The sequence below is a fragment of the Chelonia mydas genome, chromosome 11 (genome assembly GCF_015237465.2).
Source record: "Chelonia mydas isolate rCheMyd1 chromosome 11, rCheMyd1.pri.v2, whole genome shotgun sequence".
Taxonomy (NCBI): domain Eukaryota; kingdom Metazoa; phylum Chordata; order Testudines; family Cheloniidae; genus Chelonia; species Chelonia mydas.
The window spans coordinates 38,811,548-38,830,528 of record NC_051251.2 but is presented as its reverse complement, the minus strand read 5'-3'; the positions used below and the strand labels follow the sequence as shown (position 1 = coordinate 38,830,528).

Below are 18,981 nucleotides of genomic sequence, written 5' to 3'. Positions count from 1 at the left end.
ATAAGTTATGAGTATCCCATATTCTGAAGCATTTCTGGACTGAACTTCTGTTCCAAGGATACACTTTTGTATATAATCCCCATAGATTTTTAATTTATTTCCTGCTAGAAGAATGTGTTGGATTTATACCTTGTAATAGCTACATTCTAATATCAGACCCTGTGTGTTGTTTGCTTGCTGTTGCTAAGTTTTTTCTATTTTTAACATTTCCACTGAAACTCACACATGAAAGCATTAGGAATCCAGCAGTCCAGTGCATGCAATGCCTATTAACTTCAGGGGGGTTCCAGATCCAGAGCGACTACAGGATAAGACCCTTAATAGGGATTTGTTTGTGTGTGAAGGGTGTGACTATGGGAAGAGGTACATTCATTTATGGTCTGATCCAAAGCCCATTAAAGGCAATGGAAAAACTCCATGTGACTTCAGTGAGCTCTGGATCGTGCCCTTAGATCTTACTGAAATGCATTGGATTCAATTATTTTTTCACAGAAGTCAGAGAGGGAAAAGACCCTTCAGCCATCCAGGCCATATCCCTGCCAGTGCAGGATTGTCCCCTGTATGTTTCCCATTGATAACTGGAAAGATGATGGAGCAAATTATTAAATAATCAATTTGTAAGCAACTAGAGGATAATAGGGTTATAAGGAATAGCCAACATGGATTTGTCAAGAACAAATCATGCCAAAAAAACCTAATTTCCTTCTTTGACAGAGTTACTGACCTAATGGATAGGGAGGAAGCCGCAGACATGATATCTCTTGATTTTAGTGCGGCTTTTGACACAGTCCCCCATGACATTCTCATCAGCAAACTAAGGAAATGTGGTCTAGAATAGATGAAATTACTGTAAGGTGGGTGCAAAACTAGTTGCAACACCGTACCCAGAGAATAATTATCAATGGTTCACTACAACTGGGAAGGTATATCTAGTGGAGTCCTGCAGGGGTCAGTCCTGGATCTGATACTATTCAATATTTTCATTAATGACTTGGATAACGGAGTGGAGACTCTGCTTATAAAATGTGCAACTGACATGAAGCGGGGAGGGGTTGCATGTACTTTGGACGACAGGGTTAGAATTCAAAACAATCTTGACAAATTGGGGAATTGGTCTGAATTCCACAAGATGAAATTCAGTAGAGATAACTGCACTTAGGAAGGGAAAATCAAATGCACAACTATAAAATGGAGAATAACTGGCTAGGTGGTAGTATTGTTGAAAAGGATCTGGGAGTTATAGTGGATCACAAATTGACAATGAGTCAACAATGTTTGCAACTCCAGTTGCAAAAAAAGGTTAGTCTCATTCTGGGGTGTATTTACAAGAGTGTTATATGTCAGACACAGGAGGTAATTGCCCTTCTCTAATCAGCACTGGTGAGGCCTCAGGTGGAGTAGTGTGTTCAATTCTGGGCACCACACTTCAGAAAAGATTTGGATAAACTGGAAAGACTCCAGAGGAAAGCAACAAAAATGAAAATGGTTTAGAAAACCTGACCTATAAGGAAAAGTTTAAAAGAGGGGCATGTTTATGATTCTATGATTCTATGGTTTAGTCTTGAGAAGAGACAACTGAGGGGGAACTTGATAACAGTTTTCATATATGTTAAGGCTGTTTAAAGAGGATGGTTATTAGTTGCTCTTCATGTCCACTGAAGGTAGGACAAGATGTAACTGGCTTAATCTGCAGCAACAGAGATTTAGGTTAGCAATTAGGAAAAATGTTCTAGATATAAGAGTATTTAAGCTCTGGAATAGGCTTCCAAGGGAGGTTATGGAAGCCCCATTGTTGGAGGTTTTAAAGAACAGGTTGGACAAATACCTGTCAAAGATGATCTAGGTTTATGTGGTTCTGCTTCAGTGCAGATGTATGGACTTGATGACTTCTCCAGGGCCCTTCCAGCCCTACGTTTCTATGCTTTCTTGTCAGGGCCAGGGAATGGACAACCTGGCTTAGGGGTTAGCATTGGGTATGGGCTAAGGGGCCAGGAGCCAGTTTCCAGGAATCAGGCCAGGTTAGAATACCAGGAGATCCAAATCAAGAGACAAATGGGTGGGCAGTGATCAAGAGTCAGTTACCAAGAGCCAGACAGAATCAGGAACCCAGGATGCAGTTACTAAGAGTCAGGATATCAGAAAGTCAGATTCAGGCAATAGAACCAGAGGGCAGGAACCAGGTAGCAGAATCAAGAGTCAGGCTAAGTCAGGATACCAGGAGGTCAGGTTCAGGACATGGAACCAGAGGGCAGGAACCAGGAGGCAGTTACCAAGGGTCAGGCTGAGCCAGGATACCTGGAGGTCTGAATCTGAAGGCAGGAACACAAACACCAGACCAGCAATCCATGGCAGGGAGAAGCCCAGTTTACCTGTTTCCTCCTCTGGCTTAAAAAGGAGCTACAGCCCAATCAGGAGCCTTGGATCTCTCTCAATCAAAAAGTAGGGGTGAGGCTTGTGCCCCTGTTGGACATCATAGACCCCTGTCCCGCTGCTGTCTGCAAGCTGCTGGGTGGAGGACTGGAATGTGATGACTCTCAAAGACCCGTTGGGCCTGACATTTCTATGATTGTTTTGTCCAGTTTAGTTTTAAAAGTCCCAAGCAATGCAGCTTCCACCAGTTCTGTTTCCTTCCTTAAATTTTCTTTCATTGCTCCTAGTTATACACCCCGGCCACATTCATTTACTCTCCTCCTTGGTGCTGACATCCTTCAAATATTCATAGACTGTTACTTCCTCCACAATCACTGCATAACTAAGATTAGATAGATAGCTAGATTAGATGGATAGATAGATAAGATAGATAGATCTTTTAACTTTCCTAAGAAATCAATCCTTCCAGCCCCAGGATAATTTTGTTGCTCATTCAGGGCTTGATCCATTATCTTCAATGGGCTTTAGATCAGTCCTTTAAGGGACACAGCAAAAAAGAATAATAATTCTACTAAAAAGAGAGTGCAAGAGAGAACTATCCTGCTGTTTGGTTGTTTATTGGAAATTAAGTTGTGGTCTTATTCCAGTTCCTAACTGACAAGTGTCTAAATCATAATGCCACTGTTACTGGCATGCTTGTTGACAATCTGAGCAGAAAGACCCAGGATTGAATTAGCATGGCAACTGAAATATTCTATCACACAAATTCAGGGATTAAGGAATATTGGGGTTTTAGTGTAGGGAAGCTTGAACTGACGCGGGCTATGCTGTATCTGTCCCTTGAACAAGTAGAGGACTTCTGTGTCCAAATCTGTCAGTCTGGCACTTCTCATTCGCACTAACGTTTCTTAAGTTCATTCATGAGGGTTAATTGTCCTTTCCTTGATGAAACACCTCAAAATTCTATGTTAATGTAATGAAATGAGTAGCGCATACAACCAGTCTGACACATAAAAATGGTGTTGGAAATGGAAAGGGGTGGACCAGCTGTAGCCATGTATGTAGGGGAAATGAGGACATGATATTTTCAGACAATCCAAAACAAATACATGGGTCACTCATCGCAAATGGCAGTTACACCCCTCCCTTTCAAACTAGGATTCAAATCAGTCCATTCAGCAAAATGGCCAATAGAGAATCAACGAAGTTGGAATAATAGAAGATGCTCTGCAGAAATGAGATTTGGACAGTAAATCAATACTTCATAACATTTATTGTCCATTCTTACTTGGTGGCATTTTATATTTCCAGATTAAATGCTTGTTTGACTGTAGGTTATCAGAGTCACCGCAGAATTCTGTAACAAACTTCAGTGCAATCTCATCCCTGCACCATTATACAGTATATATGTACAAATAGCAGAAACTTAGCTTGTAATTGCCATTTAAACTATAAGACAATGAAAGCCTGAAAGAAACAGAGAGCCTTCATTTTAGCATGAGACGCTATGGGAGAGTGAAAAACTGGGAGCTGCCTCCCCCCATATAGACACCTTTTAACATTGTTTTTTTATCCAGGTTGGGGTGGGTATGCAGGGAGTACTTAGCCTCCCCAGGAACTTCCCCCTCAGCGCACTGGTAGATCCAGTGCTGTACAACTGAGAATCTGCAGAAGCAACTGTATGTTGGGGAGCTCATTTGAGTTCTCTTTCCTCCCTCTCCTTTGATTTGCTTTGCACCAGCACTCCAGAGAGCTACATATGTTTGTTTGGGCCTATGAATATATCAGCTGATCATGAGGGCAGGGTTTATCGCTTACACAAGCCAAAAGGCAGTGGAATTGTTTAATTAATTTATTTAATTGTGACGGATTGGATCAATAGATATTAAGAGAAGATTTACAAGCCCATTGTATTGTTCCCCCACCCCATACATAATGAACAACCATAGACTTTCAATCAATTGACTTATTTTCAGTTAAGGGAAAACAACAAGAAGGAACAAAAGTAAAAGCTCCACGAGTGAGCATCATCTACATGTCTCCTCTGTAAGGGGCTACAGCAATTCTAAGAACAAAAATGACTGACGTCTCTGCCACCAGCAGATTTCTTAGAAATTCAAAAGTGTGTGACACACAAAACAAGAGCATCACAGGGTCACAGTTTCATGTGCACACCTTGCTCTAAAGGCCTGCCTCCTTACAGTCCCTGTCCTGCTCATGAAAGGTGCCAGATTGACAGTCATGGAAAATTAAATTCAGAGGATTGTGTACTATACAACGCAGGCAGCTACGCTGCAAGCTTCCCCCATGTGCAATGTTTCCACATACTGCTCCCCTAGTGTGCTTGAACCATGTCCTGGAGACAAAATCTTTGAGTGAGAGAGATGCCTGTGACCCTAAATGCTCCTCAAGGCCCATTGGCAAAGGGTTGACTGTTCTGTAACAGCAACTCCTATCTGACCTGACAAACTCACTGCTCACCCAACATACTGTTTTCATGGCATTTATCTATAAAGAATGCCTTGTGAGGTATCAAATGAAAGCTCAAATGACACTGGTCATCAGAAGCATTGCAAGATATACGCACGGTCTAGGTGTACAGAATTTTGTGTACCTACCAAAAATACATGTGTAACCAGTCAGTTGACAAACAGTTTTTTTCTTCCAGATAGTAGATAAGATGTATCTCTCTCTGTCACGTGTAAATTAAGCCAACACAATGGACGCCCTGTTTGCATGTGAAGTCAATAGGTAAAATGGGTTGATGAGGATGTAAGACCAACAGGAGGGAGCACATTGGACATCAAGCATTTGGGAGAAGAATCTTATTTGGGGGTGCATTTCAAAAGTTTACTGGACTATAAGAGGAAGGAAAAAAGCCCCTTTTGTATTCCATTTACTGAGGAAACCTCTTGTAGGGTGGGGGAAATATTCATGAAAACTTGGATTCTGGTTATGACTGAAAACCAGCGGGTCTGACAAAGACTGAATGATTGGAAGGACTCCACTCTATTAAATAGAAAAGGTAACCATTGATAAGTGAAGACCTAGGATTGCATTTTATGGTTTTGTTTTATTTGTAACCTGTTGTTCTTACTATCCTTACTCACTAGCTCTTAAAATCTTTGTTAATAAAGGTGTATTTATTTTCACTATAGATAGATTACAGTGCCGTGTTGTTATAAAGAATCTGATCCTGAGTTATTCTAGTTATTCTAGTCAAGCTGTGCGTACTCTGTACCTTCAGGGAGAGCCTACCTGGTTATTCATATGAATGTCCAGTGACAGGAGTTGGATACAACAGAGGGGCAACAGAGAGACACTAGCAGAGGAGCTTGGGAATTGGTTTGTGTCTGTCAGTAGCTTGCACAAGAGAGAGTGAGATCTGCAGAGACCTGGAAGTTAGTGTGTGTTGGTAGCCAGAGGCTGTTGGTTTTCATGGATAGACAAGACTGCTTCATGCCAGGGGCATACACAAGTGGGGGAGGGGCAAAGCAGCAGCATGGGACCCCCTCCAATAATTGGGGAAGGGACACAGAACTCCTCTGGCCCTAGGGCTGGGCAGGGAGAGCAAGATCTTCTGGCTTTAGGGCCATAGCAGGGTCACAGAACATGTCAAATTTAAATTCCTGTGCACGCCCCTGCTCCACGCTAAGGGTAGATAGTAGCAAGGTACCTCACAACTCTGAGTAACCCTGGGGAGCATCACAGTGCCAACATGCTCAGTGCTGAAACTGCTAAAAAGGACATCAGATGTAGTATGGACATGAGGAACTGGACTGAGATGGTCAAACACCACTAGATGGTCAAACAGCCCTCCTGATGGTAGCAACTTTTGGTCACTACTCACTATCCACCTGGACTGGATTTAAACCAGTTCCTAGAGATGACAAGCTCCATATCCCATTAGCAGTCCCTCTTCCCATCTAGCACCCACCATAGTCTATGATGTCTTGTGTAAGTGGATAGTTTCTAGTAGTGGCATTCTAGCTCGTAAAATGCAAAGCAGAAGAAAATCACTTCACTCAAAAAATAATAATAAAAATTCTGCCATTAAGGAGTTTACATAGTAAATACACACTATTTATCTTATCAAAGTAGACACCCCATCTTACATATTGCAAAGTCATGCAGACATATATCAGTGAGTAGGGAGAGAGGTAAGTCATACACAAAAATCAAAGCATCCACATGTCCCATTCCATAGATCTTCCTATCACTTGCTGTTATTTAACACTATGACATGATTACAGTCCTGCTAAACTGGTTTGAGTATTCATCTGATAAAATTTATGGACATTAGTTTTGAAATCTGGAGCCTCCCTTGCTGCTTTAATTGCCATGTCCTGTTTTATATTTGTGCCTCAGCAACAAGATGAACTGCTGCCTCAGTCTGAATAATTGTTGGAAGAGTGGTGGCAGTTCACATTTGGGTCAGGTACAAGGAGATAACATTATGACGCAGAACCTAAGACAGTCTCATCTGCATATAAATAGACCTAATCAGAAATGCAAATTGCAATCAGAAGAAATTTTAAAAGCCCGTGATAATTGTGCGATTGTACAGATAACAAAAGGTCAAACACTTTTATTGTCAAAGCTTTTAAACTGCTATCAGCCAGTGGCGATTCTTTCTTTACAAACGCAATGTGGAAAAGGCAACCATATGCCAATTTGCAGTCAACCTTGGACAAATTCTTGAGAGATTTTTCCTATTATGACCGTGACCCTTTTGTTAAACCCTATTTCGCACTGTCATTAAAATCCTGACTTGTCCAGTTAGAAACCCCAATCAGATGATGATAAAGCAAAACAAAAACAGATGATGTGAAATGAAATATTCAGGTGATATTAATAAATATGGAGAGAGCTTCCATCTTCTTTTTATATGCATACTGCACATCTTATCATCCAAGGGTAAATTAAAAAAAGAAACGATGGACACAATTTAGTGCAACTGACAGATTGCTACATAACATTCTCAAAATTACATGTATTTCTTCCATAATCAGACACGTCTAAGATTCCAGAGGAATGCCATTTAAAAACATTATGCTACATTTCAGATACTAGTTTCTGCCTATGTTGAAACAAATGCTTTTATCAATTACAGCTAAGAAAATTACATTTGCAGTCTATTGTTGAAGTATATAAAATCAAAACCCAAGAGAAGAATAAAGTAAATATAGAATTCTATTATTTCAACGAGCCCTTACTATTAATTATTTCTAAAGTCAGATTGAATAGGAATCCTCATAATGATGACAACTCTTTTTTATCTATTTTCCAGTGATGGTTTCTTACAATTCGAGGAGAAATTGTTTACCAAATATTTATTTTACTTCTCACTAGACTCCCTGTGAACAACAAACTAGTGAGTCAAGAGAGCCATCTAGTGCCATACCTTGGAATCTTAAAAAGCGTTTTCACAGGATGCATGTCAAATAAAGGTGGGTCTCCATCACCCAATTCAATAGCTGTGATCCCAAGGGACCATACGTCACACCGAGCATCATATGAGTAGTCAAACTGTTGTTCACAAGCAATGACCTATCAGATAAAAGCAGGAAAAACAATGTATTAACCTTCTCATAAATTCACGCTGTGCTAGCATGACATTAATGTACTTTTGATTACCAAAAATCACATGCAATCTTATTTCTGCAGCTTTGCCGCATTTGCCAGATGGAAAAGTCCTATAGAATTATAACCCTCTCCTTGGGTTTGTTTGGTTTTATTTAAAAAAATATTCCCACAAAATTTAATAGAGAATTATACCCCTGCTATAGAACTGTATAGGATGCTTCAAACAACTCCACAAAAAAATTCTCTATTAAATTCTATATATTTTAATTTCTACTGAAACCTATTGCAATTCTATTTCATACCTATTAATTTCTACAGCTATTTGTAAGGTGAAAAGGTGATTTGCATGATAAGAATATTCCATCGTTCACTCCCATCAGTCAATTTCTTGCAAATATACGTAGTTTGCCCCCTCTGGATTTGAGTAAATAGAAAAAGCTGAATCAATATATCATAGGCCTGATCTAAAGCCCATTGAAGTTAATGGAAGGTTTTCCATAGACTTCAAAGGGGCTTTGGACCAGAGCCTGTATGCATGCTGCCAGTGAAAGTCAGTGTCTACATTCATATTATCACAAGTTTCACAACTAGATATGAGCTCAAAACAAACCCCTAAATGTGAACGTCTGCAAACCTTGCTGGGGAGGTCAAAAACCAAATCCAGGTTAAAATTTGATCCTTATCTCTATAAATGCATGAAACAAAACCTCAGACCCCAAAACCCCTGGCACTTACTGTGGTTTGGAATCGTGAGCCAAATTTTCCAGCTCAAACTCCTCAAACACCACCACAAAGTGCTTTGAAAACTTTTTACACTCTGCTGTGTCATTAATAGGTATGTGCACGGTTTTCTGAATGGGGTTAAATTAAATTGCAAATTTGTACTCACTATAAACAGAATTGCTGACAGCACAAATTATTTTCTTATAAAAGAAGTAAAGAGCATTGAATATACAAGATAAGAAAATCTAGCAGAGGCAGTAGAAGTTATGGTTAGAAAAAAAGCATCTCCTATGACAGCAATAATTTATTTTTAATCAGGTCTTTCCACTTGGTCAATCTAGTTTAGTTGTTTGTCTAGAGCAAATTGATTCAGAAAAATTAGACCCCGCCCCACCTGAACTTTCTCGCAAAGCTAGAACCAAATGTTCAGATAACTCTCCTCCCTAATTTTTTTCGTTTTAGTATGTCAGAGAAATTCCTGCTTCTATTCTGTTCTGTTTGGTTTCGTATATCACCCTCATCAGGGGGATGTCTGAGTGTTCTCCAGTAGTGCATTAAAGATTATCATCATCATCATGTGAGGTTGTTTTTTTGCCTCTTATCCTCACTCAAGAGGTAAAATTAGAGTCAAAAGTTTGTGGGGGTTCATTCCACAGTCTTGAACTGACCCCCAGAAAAGGTCCATCTCCTAAACAGACAAGCTTTACTCTGACACTGGACAGTTCCATTGTATCTGAGGAGTGGAGTTGTCAATCGCTGTCCTCATCTCAGAACTTTAGATCAGGGGTTCTCAAACTGGGGGTGGGGACCCCTCAGGGGGTCACGAGGTTATCACATGGGGGGTCGCGAGCTGTCAGCCTCCACCCCAAACCCACTTTGCCTCCAGCATTTATAATGGTGTTAAATATATTTTAAAAGTGTTTTTAATTTATAAGCGGGGGGTCGCACTCAGAGGCTTGCTATGTGAAAGGGGTCACCAGTGCAAAAGTTTGAGAACCACTGCTTTAGATGATCATGAAGGTATCATCCTAGGCCCAAGCAACTGAGTGCCTTGAAAATATGGACAAAGACCTTGAATTTGGCACGGTATTCTATGGGATGCCAGTGTAAAGACCAGTTTGATGTGCTCACAGTAGCCCACGTTGCTAAAAAGATATGTTGTCATGTTCTGTACTAGTTAGAGTTTCCAGGTGACTGCACGCCCAGGTATGTTGCAGTGCTGTAGGACTGGAAGCACCAAAATACCCCACAGGCAGAACAGGAATCAAGACATGCAGTAATTGTCTGTGTGGTCACTGTGGGCCAGAAGAGGTAGACATTTGTTGGGCTGCCTGGGATGGCAGGACTCATGGAGTTAGCCATGCTAGCCACAGGGAAATAAAAGTAGAAGTCTAGTGATAAAACCTCTTCATGACATGTCCTGCTCCAGAGGTCTGGATAACCACATGAGACTTTGCACATACAGGGTGATACTTTCTGCCAAGAGGAGTTTATAATTTAAGGGTATAATTCCACACCCATTGAAACCAATGCCAGCTTTGCCATTAACTTCATCAGGCCCTAAACTAGACAACATATGGACACACAAGACGGGGAAAGAGAAAGTAACACACAGGATTATGCAGTGGAGAAGTTTGGCACGTGTACTTCTAATTTGGGGACAGGACGACAGACGCATTCGTATGTACATTTATCAGAACTGAAACATCAAACCCTTTTGAGATTTGCCTAGGACTATTTAGAACTGAAGTTATTTTTGTCTTGGCTTCAGTAGATATAGAACATGTAGAAAAGCATCGCTGCAAGCGTATAATATACTGCTGAATGATTATGACTGGAGCTCTGCTAGCTGGAGACAAGCACTGTATAATTAGCACTGCTGACCCACCAGCTGAAAGTAGTCTTGAGGTTAAAGGGCTGAAGCTTCTTGGGAAAGGTGCTACTGTACTCAGTTGACAGCACGAGCTAAGCAGCTTATGAGGTATGTGAGCACAATGCTGAAAGCAGAGCAGAGTGTATAAAAAATGAAGCTGGTACAAAATTGTTACCCTTGCTCCAAGGAGAGCAAAACTGCTAACCATGCAAGTCCAACAAATAAAATAAACCAGCTGAATGTCTTTCCACATGACACTATGCAGCCTATTTAATTTAATCTGATCTCACCTTAGGGGTAAAAAATATTTTTGTAGGCCTTGTATACACTAGCGACATTTCCTAAAAATCTCTCACTGGTTCAGTTCCACTGGTGTTTAGCAACACTGGAAGAGCTGGTGTAGGCACACCAAGGTGAGTGTCTCTCTCTCTCTCTCTCTCTCTCTCTCACACACACACACACACAAGCCAGAGTAAACACGAGACCTAAATTGGTTCTTTATTCCCATTTCTTTATTCATGACTTCCAGATCTTATTCAAAGATGACATTTTTTAAAAATGTTTATCAATGAAAGATAAATTGTAATTGATTTTTTTAAGTTAATTGAATTTCAGAACAATTTATATTAGTAGTCAATTATTGATTAGGACACACAGCCTCCCTAACCCCTATCCTGTCAGTGCAGGGTTCATACACCGCATCACACACAGTTTTCACAGGGAATTAGGCTTGGGGGCTCAGAGGTAATGGAATCTTCTTCACACTGCAGAGAAGCTTACCAAGCCCTCCATATCTGTCATTCCAGCTGGATTGGAATAACATCTAGAACCACTGCACCTTACAAAAGCAATTGTGGCAACTGGCTCTACAGACCTATGGGGTGTTCCTTCAGCTTCCCTCAAAGCCCCGCTTCATGCTGCCTATCTAGGAAGTCAGCACTCCTGCAGGCAAAGGGTGACATGATGCAAATGCCCCCACTCTGCACAGTAGATTTGGTGTTGTCCCACTGCTTTTTTGACCTTCTCGGATACTGTGCTGATAGATCAATTTTTTCTTTAAGGACTTATCTGTAGCTTTCTGAATTCCATTGTATTGCTTCAATGCTGTTAGCAGCTCCAGCATAACTTTTTCATTCCTATTGCAGTTCATTGTAGCTTTAGTTTGACCTTCATCAAAACTTAAAAAAGAAAAAAAATAACCAAAAAAGAAGCTAAATTTTCTCTAGTTGGTTTAAATTCTTTATCCACTTCCCAAAAACATCTGTGTTCCCAATGACACGTCATTTCACTGAAATCATGTGAGTCAGCTCCCATAAGGTGGTGACTCAGAGGAAGTCACAAGCAGTTAGCCCATACATAGCTAATTAAATTGACATTATTTTTCTCCTTCACTTTCTTGAAATGTCAAAAATATTTATCTGCTTGGCTACAAAGCTGCTACAATCTATCCCTGGATCATGTTTTTCTAGATACTTGCATGGTCCTCATCACAGCATTGTGTGAGTTCTTCACAAATATTATGAAATTTGTCCTCAATACCCTGTGAGGCAGATGTAGCAGTTCCCCCATTTTGCAGTCAGGGAAGTGAAGTGAAGTATGGAGAGATTTATTCTCAGGATCAGCTAAAGGTCACAGAGGTTATCTATGGCAGAGCCAGGAAGTAAATCCAGATCTCCTGAGTCCAAGTCCAGTGACTTAAAACACAAAGCCATCTTTTCCCTACATAAGCATGGCATGATTCTAATTCTAAAATCTATTGTCCGCAGTTTGACAGCAAAATTCACTCTTCATCTAAACTTTCTTAGAAAGTTTATTTACAAGCTATGCCAAAATAATTAAATATGTGTCACAGGGAATTGCATTCATGATGGATGGTGTAGTGAAGGGATATCAGCACTGTTTCCAGAACAATGTCATTGAGCTTCTGTAGGCTTCACAAACAGTTTAAGGCCTACAATATTTCAACAAAGAGGAGAGAACATATGAAGCATCTTTCGATACTCTCCTCTCTACAGCAGCTGACAGCTTATGACTTCAGTAAATACGGTACATCCAAGTAAAACTACATTACATTAAAAATCCCAGCATCCCAGGTGAGAAGCACTTAAAAAAAATCAAATTCTATGTCCATCTATTGTGAGTTCTCTTTGTTTCCAACTAAATTTAATCTGCAATGAAACATGCATCCAAGTGCATTTCAGGCAGCTTTCCATCACTCACCTCTAGCAAAAGAAGCTGCTCAGAAAACACATTGCATTGGTTGCCACCTTGCTATTGAGTATGTAGAATGTATACGGATTGCATTATCACAGACTCTGAGTGATTACTGAACTGAAGACAGTTTTGCCATTTATCTTGGGATTTGTTAGGATTTTACCATTGTGTGCCCTTCACAGAAGCTTGTGGTGGGGTGGGAGGGAAAGTAAGATTCTGATTTATTGCTTCACCCATGGAAGATGATCATGGACAGCAAACCAATTGTTTGGAGGTTGGTTTGTGCAGCTGGTCCCAGTTTCTATCTTGGCGCCTAAGGCCTTGTCTATACTACAAATGCTTTGCTGGTATAGCAATACTGGTATAGCTATTCCAACAGAGCAGCCTGGCATAGATGCAACATATGCCAACAGAAGGAGTTTTTCTGTCAGCATGGTAATACCACCTCCACAAACAACAATTAGCACTGTTGTGTCAGCATAGCTGCACCTACACTGATGGGTTTGCTGGCATAACTATGTCTGCTCGGGCGAGGGGGGCTTCACACACACACTGACCAATATAGCTATGCAGACAAATCTTTGTATTGTAGGTCTGGCCTAAAACTGTGACTTCCTGGTCCCAAAAAGATACTGCTACCTATTTTGAATACTGTACTAAAGTTAATGCTCATTCTCCTGTGCATCCAATTCCATAGACCCTACAGTGGGGCTTCAGGACATATGTGGCTTTAAGGGACCAGATTCTGACCTAGTAATCACAGGCTCATTTTCAAGATCCACCCTTCCTGAAGAGCATCCGGGTTTTGTCCTGTCTTCTGAGATATAGCTGGTGTCTAGACAACCCTCTGCAGAGCAAGAATCTTTTAAATTGAAACAAAAGGCAAAACATGGCAGTCTGCCTTCTCTGCAAGAGATCCAGAACCCCATATTCCTGGGGACACTTGCCCTTCTCTCAAAGAGTGCTTTAAGCCCCTCAGGTTCTCAGGGACTGATGTTTGAGATTTTCTTTTTTCTGCTCTCTGCTGTGCAAGGAAGCTAGAAAGGGAGAGGCACCAAAAGAAAATCATAGACCAGGGAGTGCGTTACCTACCCTGCCTCCCTTGCTCAAATACATAGTCAGACTTGCACCATATCCAGGAGTGTTCTTCCTCATTGACCCAAGCACAGACTGAGGAGGATTTTACCTTGGCTACCGTCCTCCAGGTCCAAAGCCTGGATCCTAGCAGAAGAGTGCAATGTCTCTCACAACATATGCTTAGCATGATGTGGCCCTGCTCTCAGCTGGGACTTAGGCCCTACAGTAATACAATCATAAATATAATAGTAAGTGCCAAACATTTCTTGAAATTTCTGTGCAATAAAATTCAAAATTGTATCTATGCTCTACTGCTACCATACTAGATTTATTGTATTGTTTTCCTACCAAATGAGTTTGATTTTCAGAAATTTCAATATTCATTCATCTTCATGGCAGATAATACCAATTCAGAGGAAGGTGCAAGAATCTTCTTTAGAGTCATTTATGAAATAGCCTATCCTGGGAGAAGTTTCTTCCTAACCCCAGAGAGTTAATGACTGGTTTATGCCCTAGATAATTTAAGATTAATATCCCCTTTTGTTTTTAATCTTATCTGATGTAATGCATGCTATGAAAACAAAACTAACCTCTAAAAAGAGTTCTTTCAGTAATGCATCTTATAAGCAGTGCTCTGAAAATAGATATTTGCCACACATGCATTACACATGCTGTAAATACATATTTTCAAAATTTTCCTCACAAAAGGCAGAAAGGCTACACATTTTCTTCTTAGATTTATTTTCTATTACAAAATGTAAACAAGCTTTGCATGCACGATCATTTTTAAATTACTTTCAGGCAACAAAAAAATTAAAATAAATTTGTTTTTATACTTTCTGATTTCTCACCTGTTCAATTTGTCTCCCTTTACCATGTGGATTCCAAGAGTTTCTTGTGGTAATCAGAATTTACAACCAAAAAAAAGTTTCATATTTGAATGGCACCTAAATGCATAGTCAAAATGCTCATATCAGAAGAGCTAATTTTAGCTAAATAGAAGTTAAAGCAAAGAGACCTAAAGCTATTAACCCAGGGCTGACCTTGAGTCCCATGATGTAGGCAAGTGAGCAGTGAACAAGATAAATTGAAGGCTGGAAATGGGGGAACATACTGGGTGCTTTTTAGAGGATTGTATGCACCGCACATGTCTATTTAGAATTAATTTTGAAACACAGAGTACAATTTTCAAATGAATGCAATTTCGTGATTTGGGCTGGGAGTTGGAATTTCTGTTCCAGGTATTAGATGCCTTTTAACTATAGGTACTAACCTGATTTTTAAGGTTCATATAGTTTAGGCTTAAACAAAAGAAACCTGCTCTAAGATGAAATCTGGCATAAGGCAACTTCTTGGAGCAAAAATCCTGGCCCTGAACCCGAAAGCCCTTTATTCACATGAATATTGGATGTCAGAAGGACTGCTCTTGTGAAACTTTGCAGGATCAACCCATTGCTTCAGATATTTTTCAAATATATGAATGTAAACAAAAATATTGTGCTAGTTTAATATTTGTGTTTACATAATGTGGAGAGAGCACCTCATATTACAGTATGACACTGCAAGTGTTTTCTCATTGTTCCAACATTCCGTTTATTCCCTCTCTGTCCAAAAAAAAAAAAAAAATCAGATTCAAAGCCATAAAATAAACAGGAGTTTTTTAAAATAAAAGGTGCTGTGGGTATATCCCGTTGAGCATCTGCTCCTCTAACATTCTCAAGAGCAGGCTCTTTTGCACTGAAGTAGCAAATTTCATGGAGATGTCTATTTCACCAAGGAGGAGGAAAGCATTCTGCTGTTACTGGAATAATCTTGCTGAATGCTATGTTCTCTTGGCTGGTAACACGGACCCAAAACCAGGAGCTGATACAGCTTCAGACTCCTCGTTTGAAGTCCTGGCCCCATTTAGGTCAACAGCAAAACTCCCGCTGATTTCTAGGATAGATGCTAGCAACGAAATCTGGGCTCCACTGAACTTATATGATATCTTTTCCAAGGTGGAAGTCCCTATTATAGCTGTTTGTCACTCTCCTATCCGTACAGCTCTTCAACGGACACATTTTTAAATGTTTTGTGCTCAACAGCCCCATAAGTAACTAGCATCTATGCACCTCTGTCATTTTCTGATGGTTATAAGTAAAGTGTAAAAGTTGGTGTCCATGCTACCTCAGTCTGTGTTGTTTTTAAGTCACCCCCAATGTCTGTCCCAGATCCTGTATGGCAATTCCTGTTCCTAAAACTACATTTGGTACAGGGTGAAAGTGTGCTGATTCACTTAGGTTTACACTTAAGTTCTGAGGTTCAGATTTCAGGCTGGACCAGGTCAAGAGTTTAGCTTTAATACTGCTAAAATCTTGTGAGCTTCTCTTGCAAAGTTTTGGATGAATGTGTCAGAACTCAAATGAGATCATCTGATTTTGTGATATTTTCACTATTCAGGGTAAGAATCTTGCAAAAACCACAGCACTGTTCCTTTGACCACTTCTGAACCAGAACTGGAAATGAGACACCACTCCCCTCCCTTTATTATTATTATATTTTTTTAAGACTTGGAATTAAAGATATATAGGTGAGTTCAATTCAAAGGTTTCAAATTTGACTCTCCTCCCTTGCCCCCGGAGCATTTTAGGGATGACAGAGAGAGATTTGAGGTAACTTATTTAACAGGTGACAAGTAGTATGTATAAAGTAACCTCAGTAATGATTCTGCTGAATCTAGCCTGGCTGTATTCTCTGTTTCAGTCTCTGCAACTGATCTTGTATGTGTGAGGTGATTATGATTGACATAATAACCAACTCTTAACTTTACTTCTTAGGTTTAATCTTTTTTTTTCCCCTGAGCTCTTCAGCTGCTTCTGTACAGCTTACTTTCTGTACAATTATCCCCCACTTTCACTTTCCAACCATATTTTGGTTAAACCCAGGATATGCACTGATCTCTTGCTCTTTTTTTCTCTGTCCTGATGCTATTATTTGACATACAAATACATCAGAAAAACATCTCTGAAAAGCCCAATTACTCACGGGGGCTTAGTCCAATTTCCTCATTTTTTTCTAAACCATATGCTTTCAGTTTCTCTGAATCGTATTATTTCCTATTGACCCACTTGTTTTAAGCTGTTTCAGGGTTCTCCTCTGCTGTTTCTCCATAGACACCCCCACATATCAAAAACATCAGGCAAAAAGGAGCAAGGAAACTTTCTTTGCATGCTGCCCTATGTTTTCTCTTCACTGTACAAGTTTCCATTAGCTTTCACTAATCTTATCTTAGACTCACTGGAAAATTTTGTTTTCAAAAAGCTGTTATCAAGGAGGATTTTTCAAGTTCTCATAGTTCTAGATTTTCATCTTTCATAGCACAATTTACACATGCATTGAAAAGAACTACGAAGGCATCACAAAAAGTAATGCAAATCCTACAGCTGATGGAATATAAATGTGTCATTCACACAAACACAAGGAAACCAGCCATAATGATGTAAGCCCTTAAGTCTTACCGTACTTGAAATATAAAAGATAGTTCAGGGAGCAGCATAATCAGGGTTGAAAAGATTAGATTTTTATCAGTAAATATCAATTTCACTGTACACACACACACAAACCTATGAAAAAATATATCCATCAATAATAATCATAATAATAATCAGATAGGCAAAGTAAAAAAAGTGCTGCTTGAGAACTAATAGAGTTTGACTTAAAGGATACTTCCTATATTGAACATGTGATGTTGACAATTTGTATTTCAACAGTTACAAAACTTTCACGTTTTGAATCTCAACTCCTACTGTCATTAAATGATCATTGTCTGATTTCCCCTATTGTCTAACACCCCCCCATAATTTCCCACACCTATGAGCATTTAAATCAATAAAATTAGAAAAAATGTTTAAAACCCATAATTTTGTACAACTATGAAAATTTAATTGCTAAGAATTTTAAAAATGTTAAAAACTTAACATCGATATTATCCCTCAAAATTATTTTTTTTTAAATCAAATTCTGCCAAGCCTAAACATAATGGATAGTTGAGCATTATGCAGTTATTTTGCAGAGTTGTATGTCTACAGTGCTGAGCAGTGCATACATGGTGGCTCACACCTGCATGCTTACTTGCTGAGGGTGAATGTGCTTAGGGTGCTGGATTACTTGGAAACGTCTTTTCAGAACAGGAACTTCAAAAAGAGCTGCCCCTGTTCTGATGTGCTACGTACACAGTCATTACGTGTAACCATATTTTCAGACCACTTACATCAAAATGTCCATTTATTTTTTTGGATTCTTATTCAAATTATTTTTATTATTTTCCAGCGAGATAATTAGAAGGGGGGTGGAGAGCCGGAAATTTGAGTAAGATTTCAACCATTAATCCTGACAGTAATTACTGAAGAAAAACACTACTGTAAACAGCATCCTTAATTATCTGGGTTTCATAAGAATATTCTGTCTTCACAGCCCTTGGCAATGTCAGAATGAATGGTCTAAACTGTTTTTAGAGGGTCTTTAAGCAAGGTGATGTCATAAATAATGATGGCACAGTGGTTACTAAGGTGTCTCATGTCTCTTCTGTGACGTCAGCTGGTTGTTATGGAGATGGTAAAATATCAACCATTCTTTGTGAGTCTGTACGAGATCAATTTTTGGATCCATTACAGCAGATTTATTTCTCTGCTCAACTGTAATCAGTTTTCCATGGCAAAAGAAAGAAGACCAGATGGGACTGTAACATTTTAAAAAAGAAACAAATGTTTGCATTATATTCAAAACTGCATGCCGTATGATACAGACCTTTGCTTGTTTACAACAGATGCAGAATGTAAGCTCTATCCCAAATAGCCTGTGGTTCAAACAGATGATATGTTCCATCATTTTTGTTGGAGGCCACTATTTTTGTTTAGATTTAATATTGCGCATTCTCTCTCTTTTTGTGTGTTTTTGTACCATTTTATAAAACACAGACTTCTGCAATATTTGCAGTCAAAGGGATACTGTCAAGGTTATTGTTCTCTGTCATGCAGTCACTGCAAATGCAGGTGGGTTAGTTCACTTTTAATCTAAAAGTAAGACAAAATCTCCTAAAGCTGCATGAAATGGAATGAACAGTAAAAATACAGTGGGTAGGCTGTTATAAAAGTGCACTG

General features: G+C 39.5%; 1 protein-coding gene across 1 annotated transcript in view; it reads right to left on the bottom strand.

Moving 5' to 3' along the window:
• MYO3B (myosin IIIB) overlaps nt 1-18,981 on the bottom strand; it is a 298,357-nt gene that overhangs the window by 256,675 nt on the left and 22,701 nt on the right. The window contains exon 6 of the mRNA XM_043525586.1: nt 7,775-7,920. Coding sequence (XP_043381521.1) covers nt 7,775-7,920 — 146 coding nt within the window. The remainder of the gene's footprint in view (nt 1-7,774; nt 7,921-18,981) is intronic.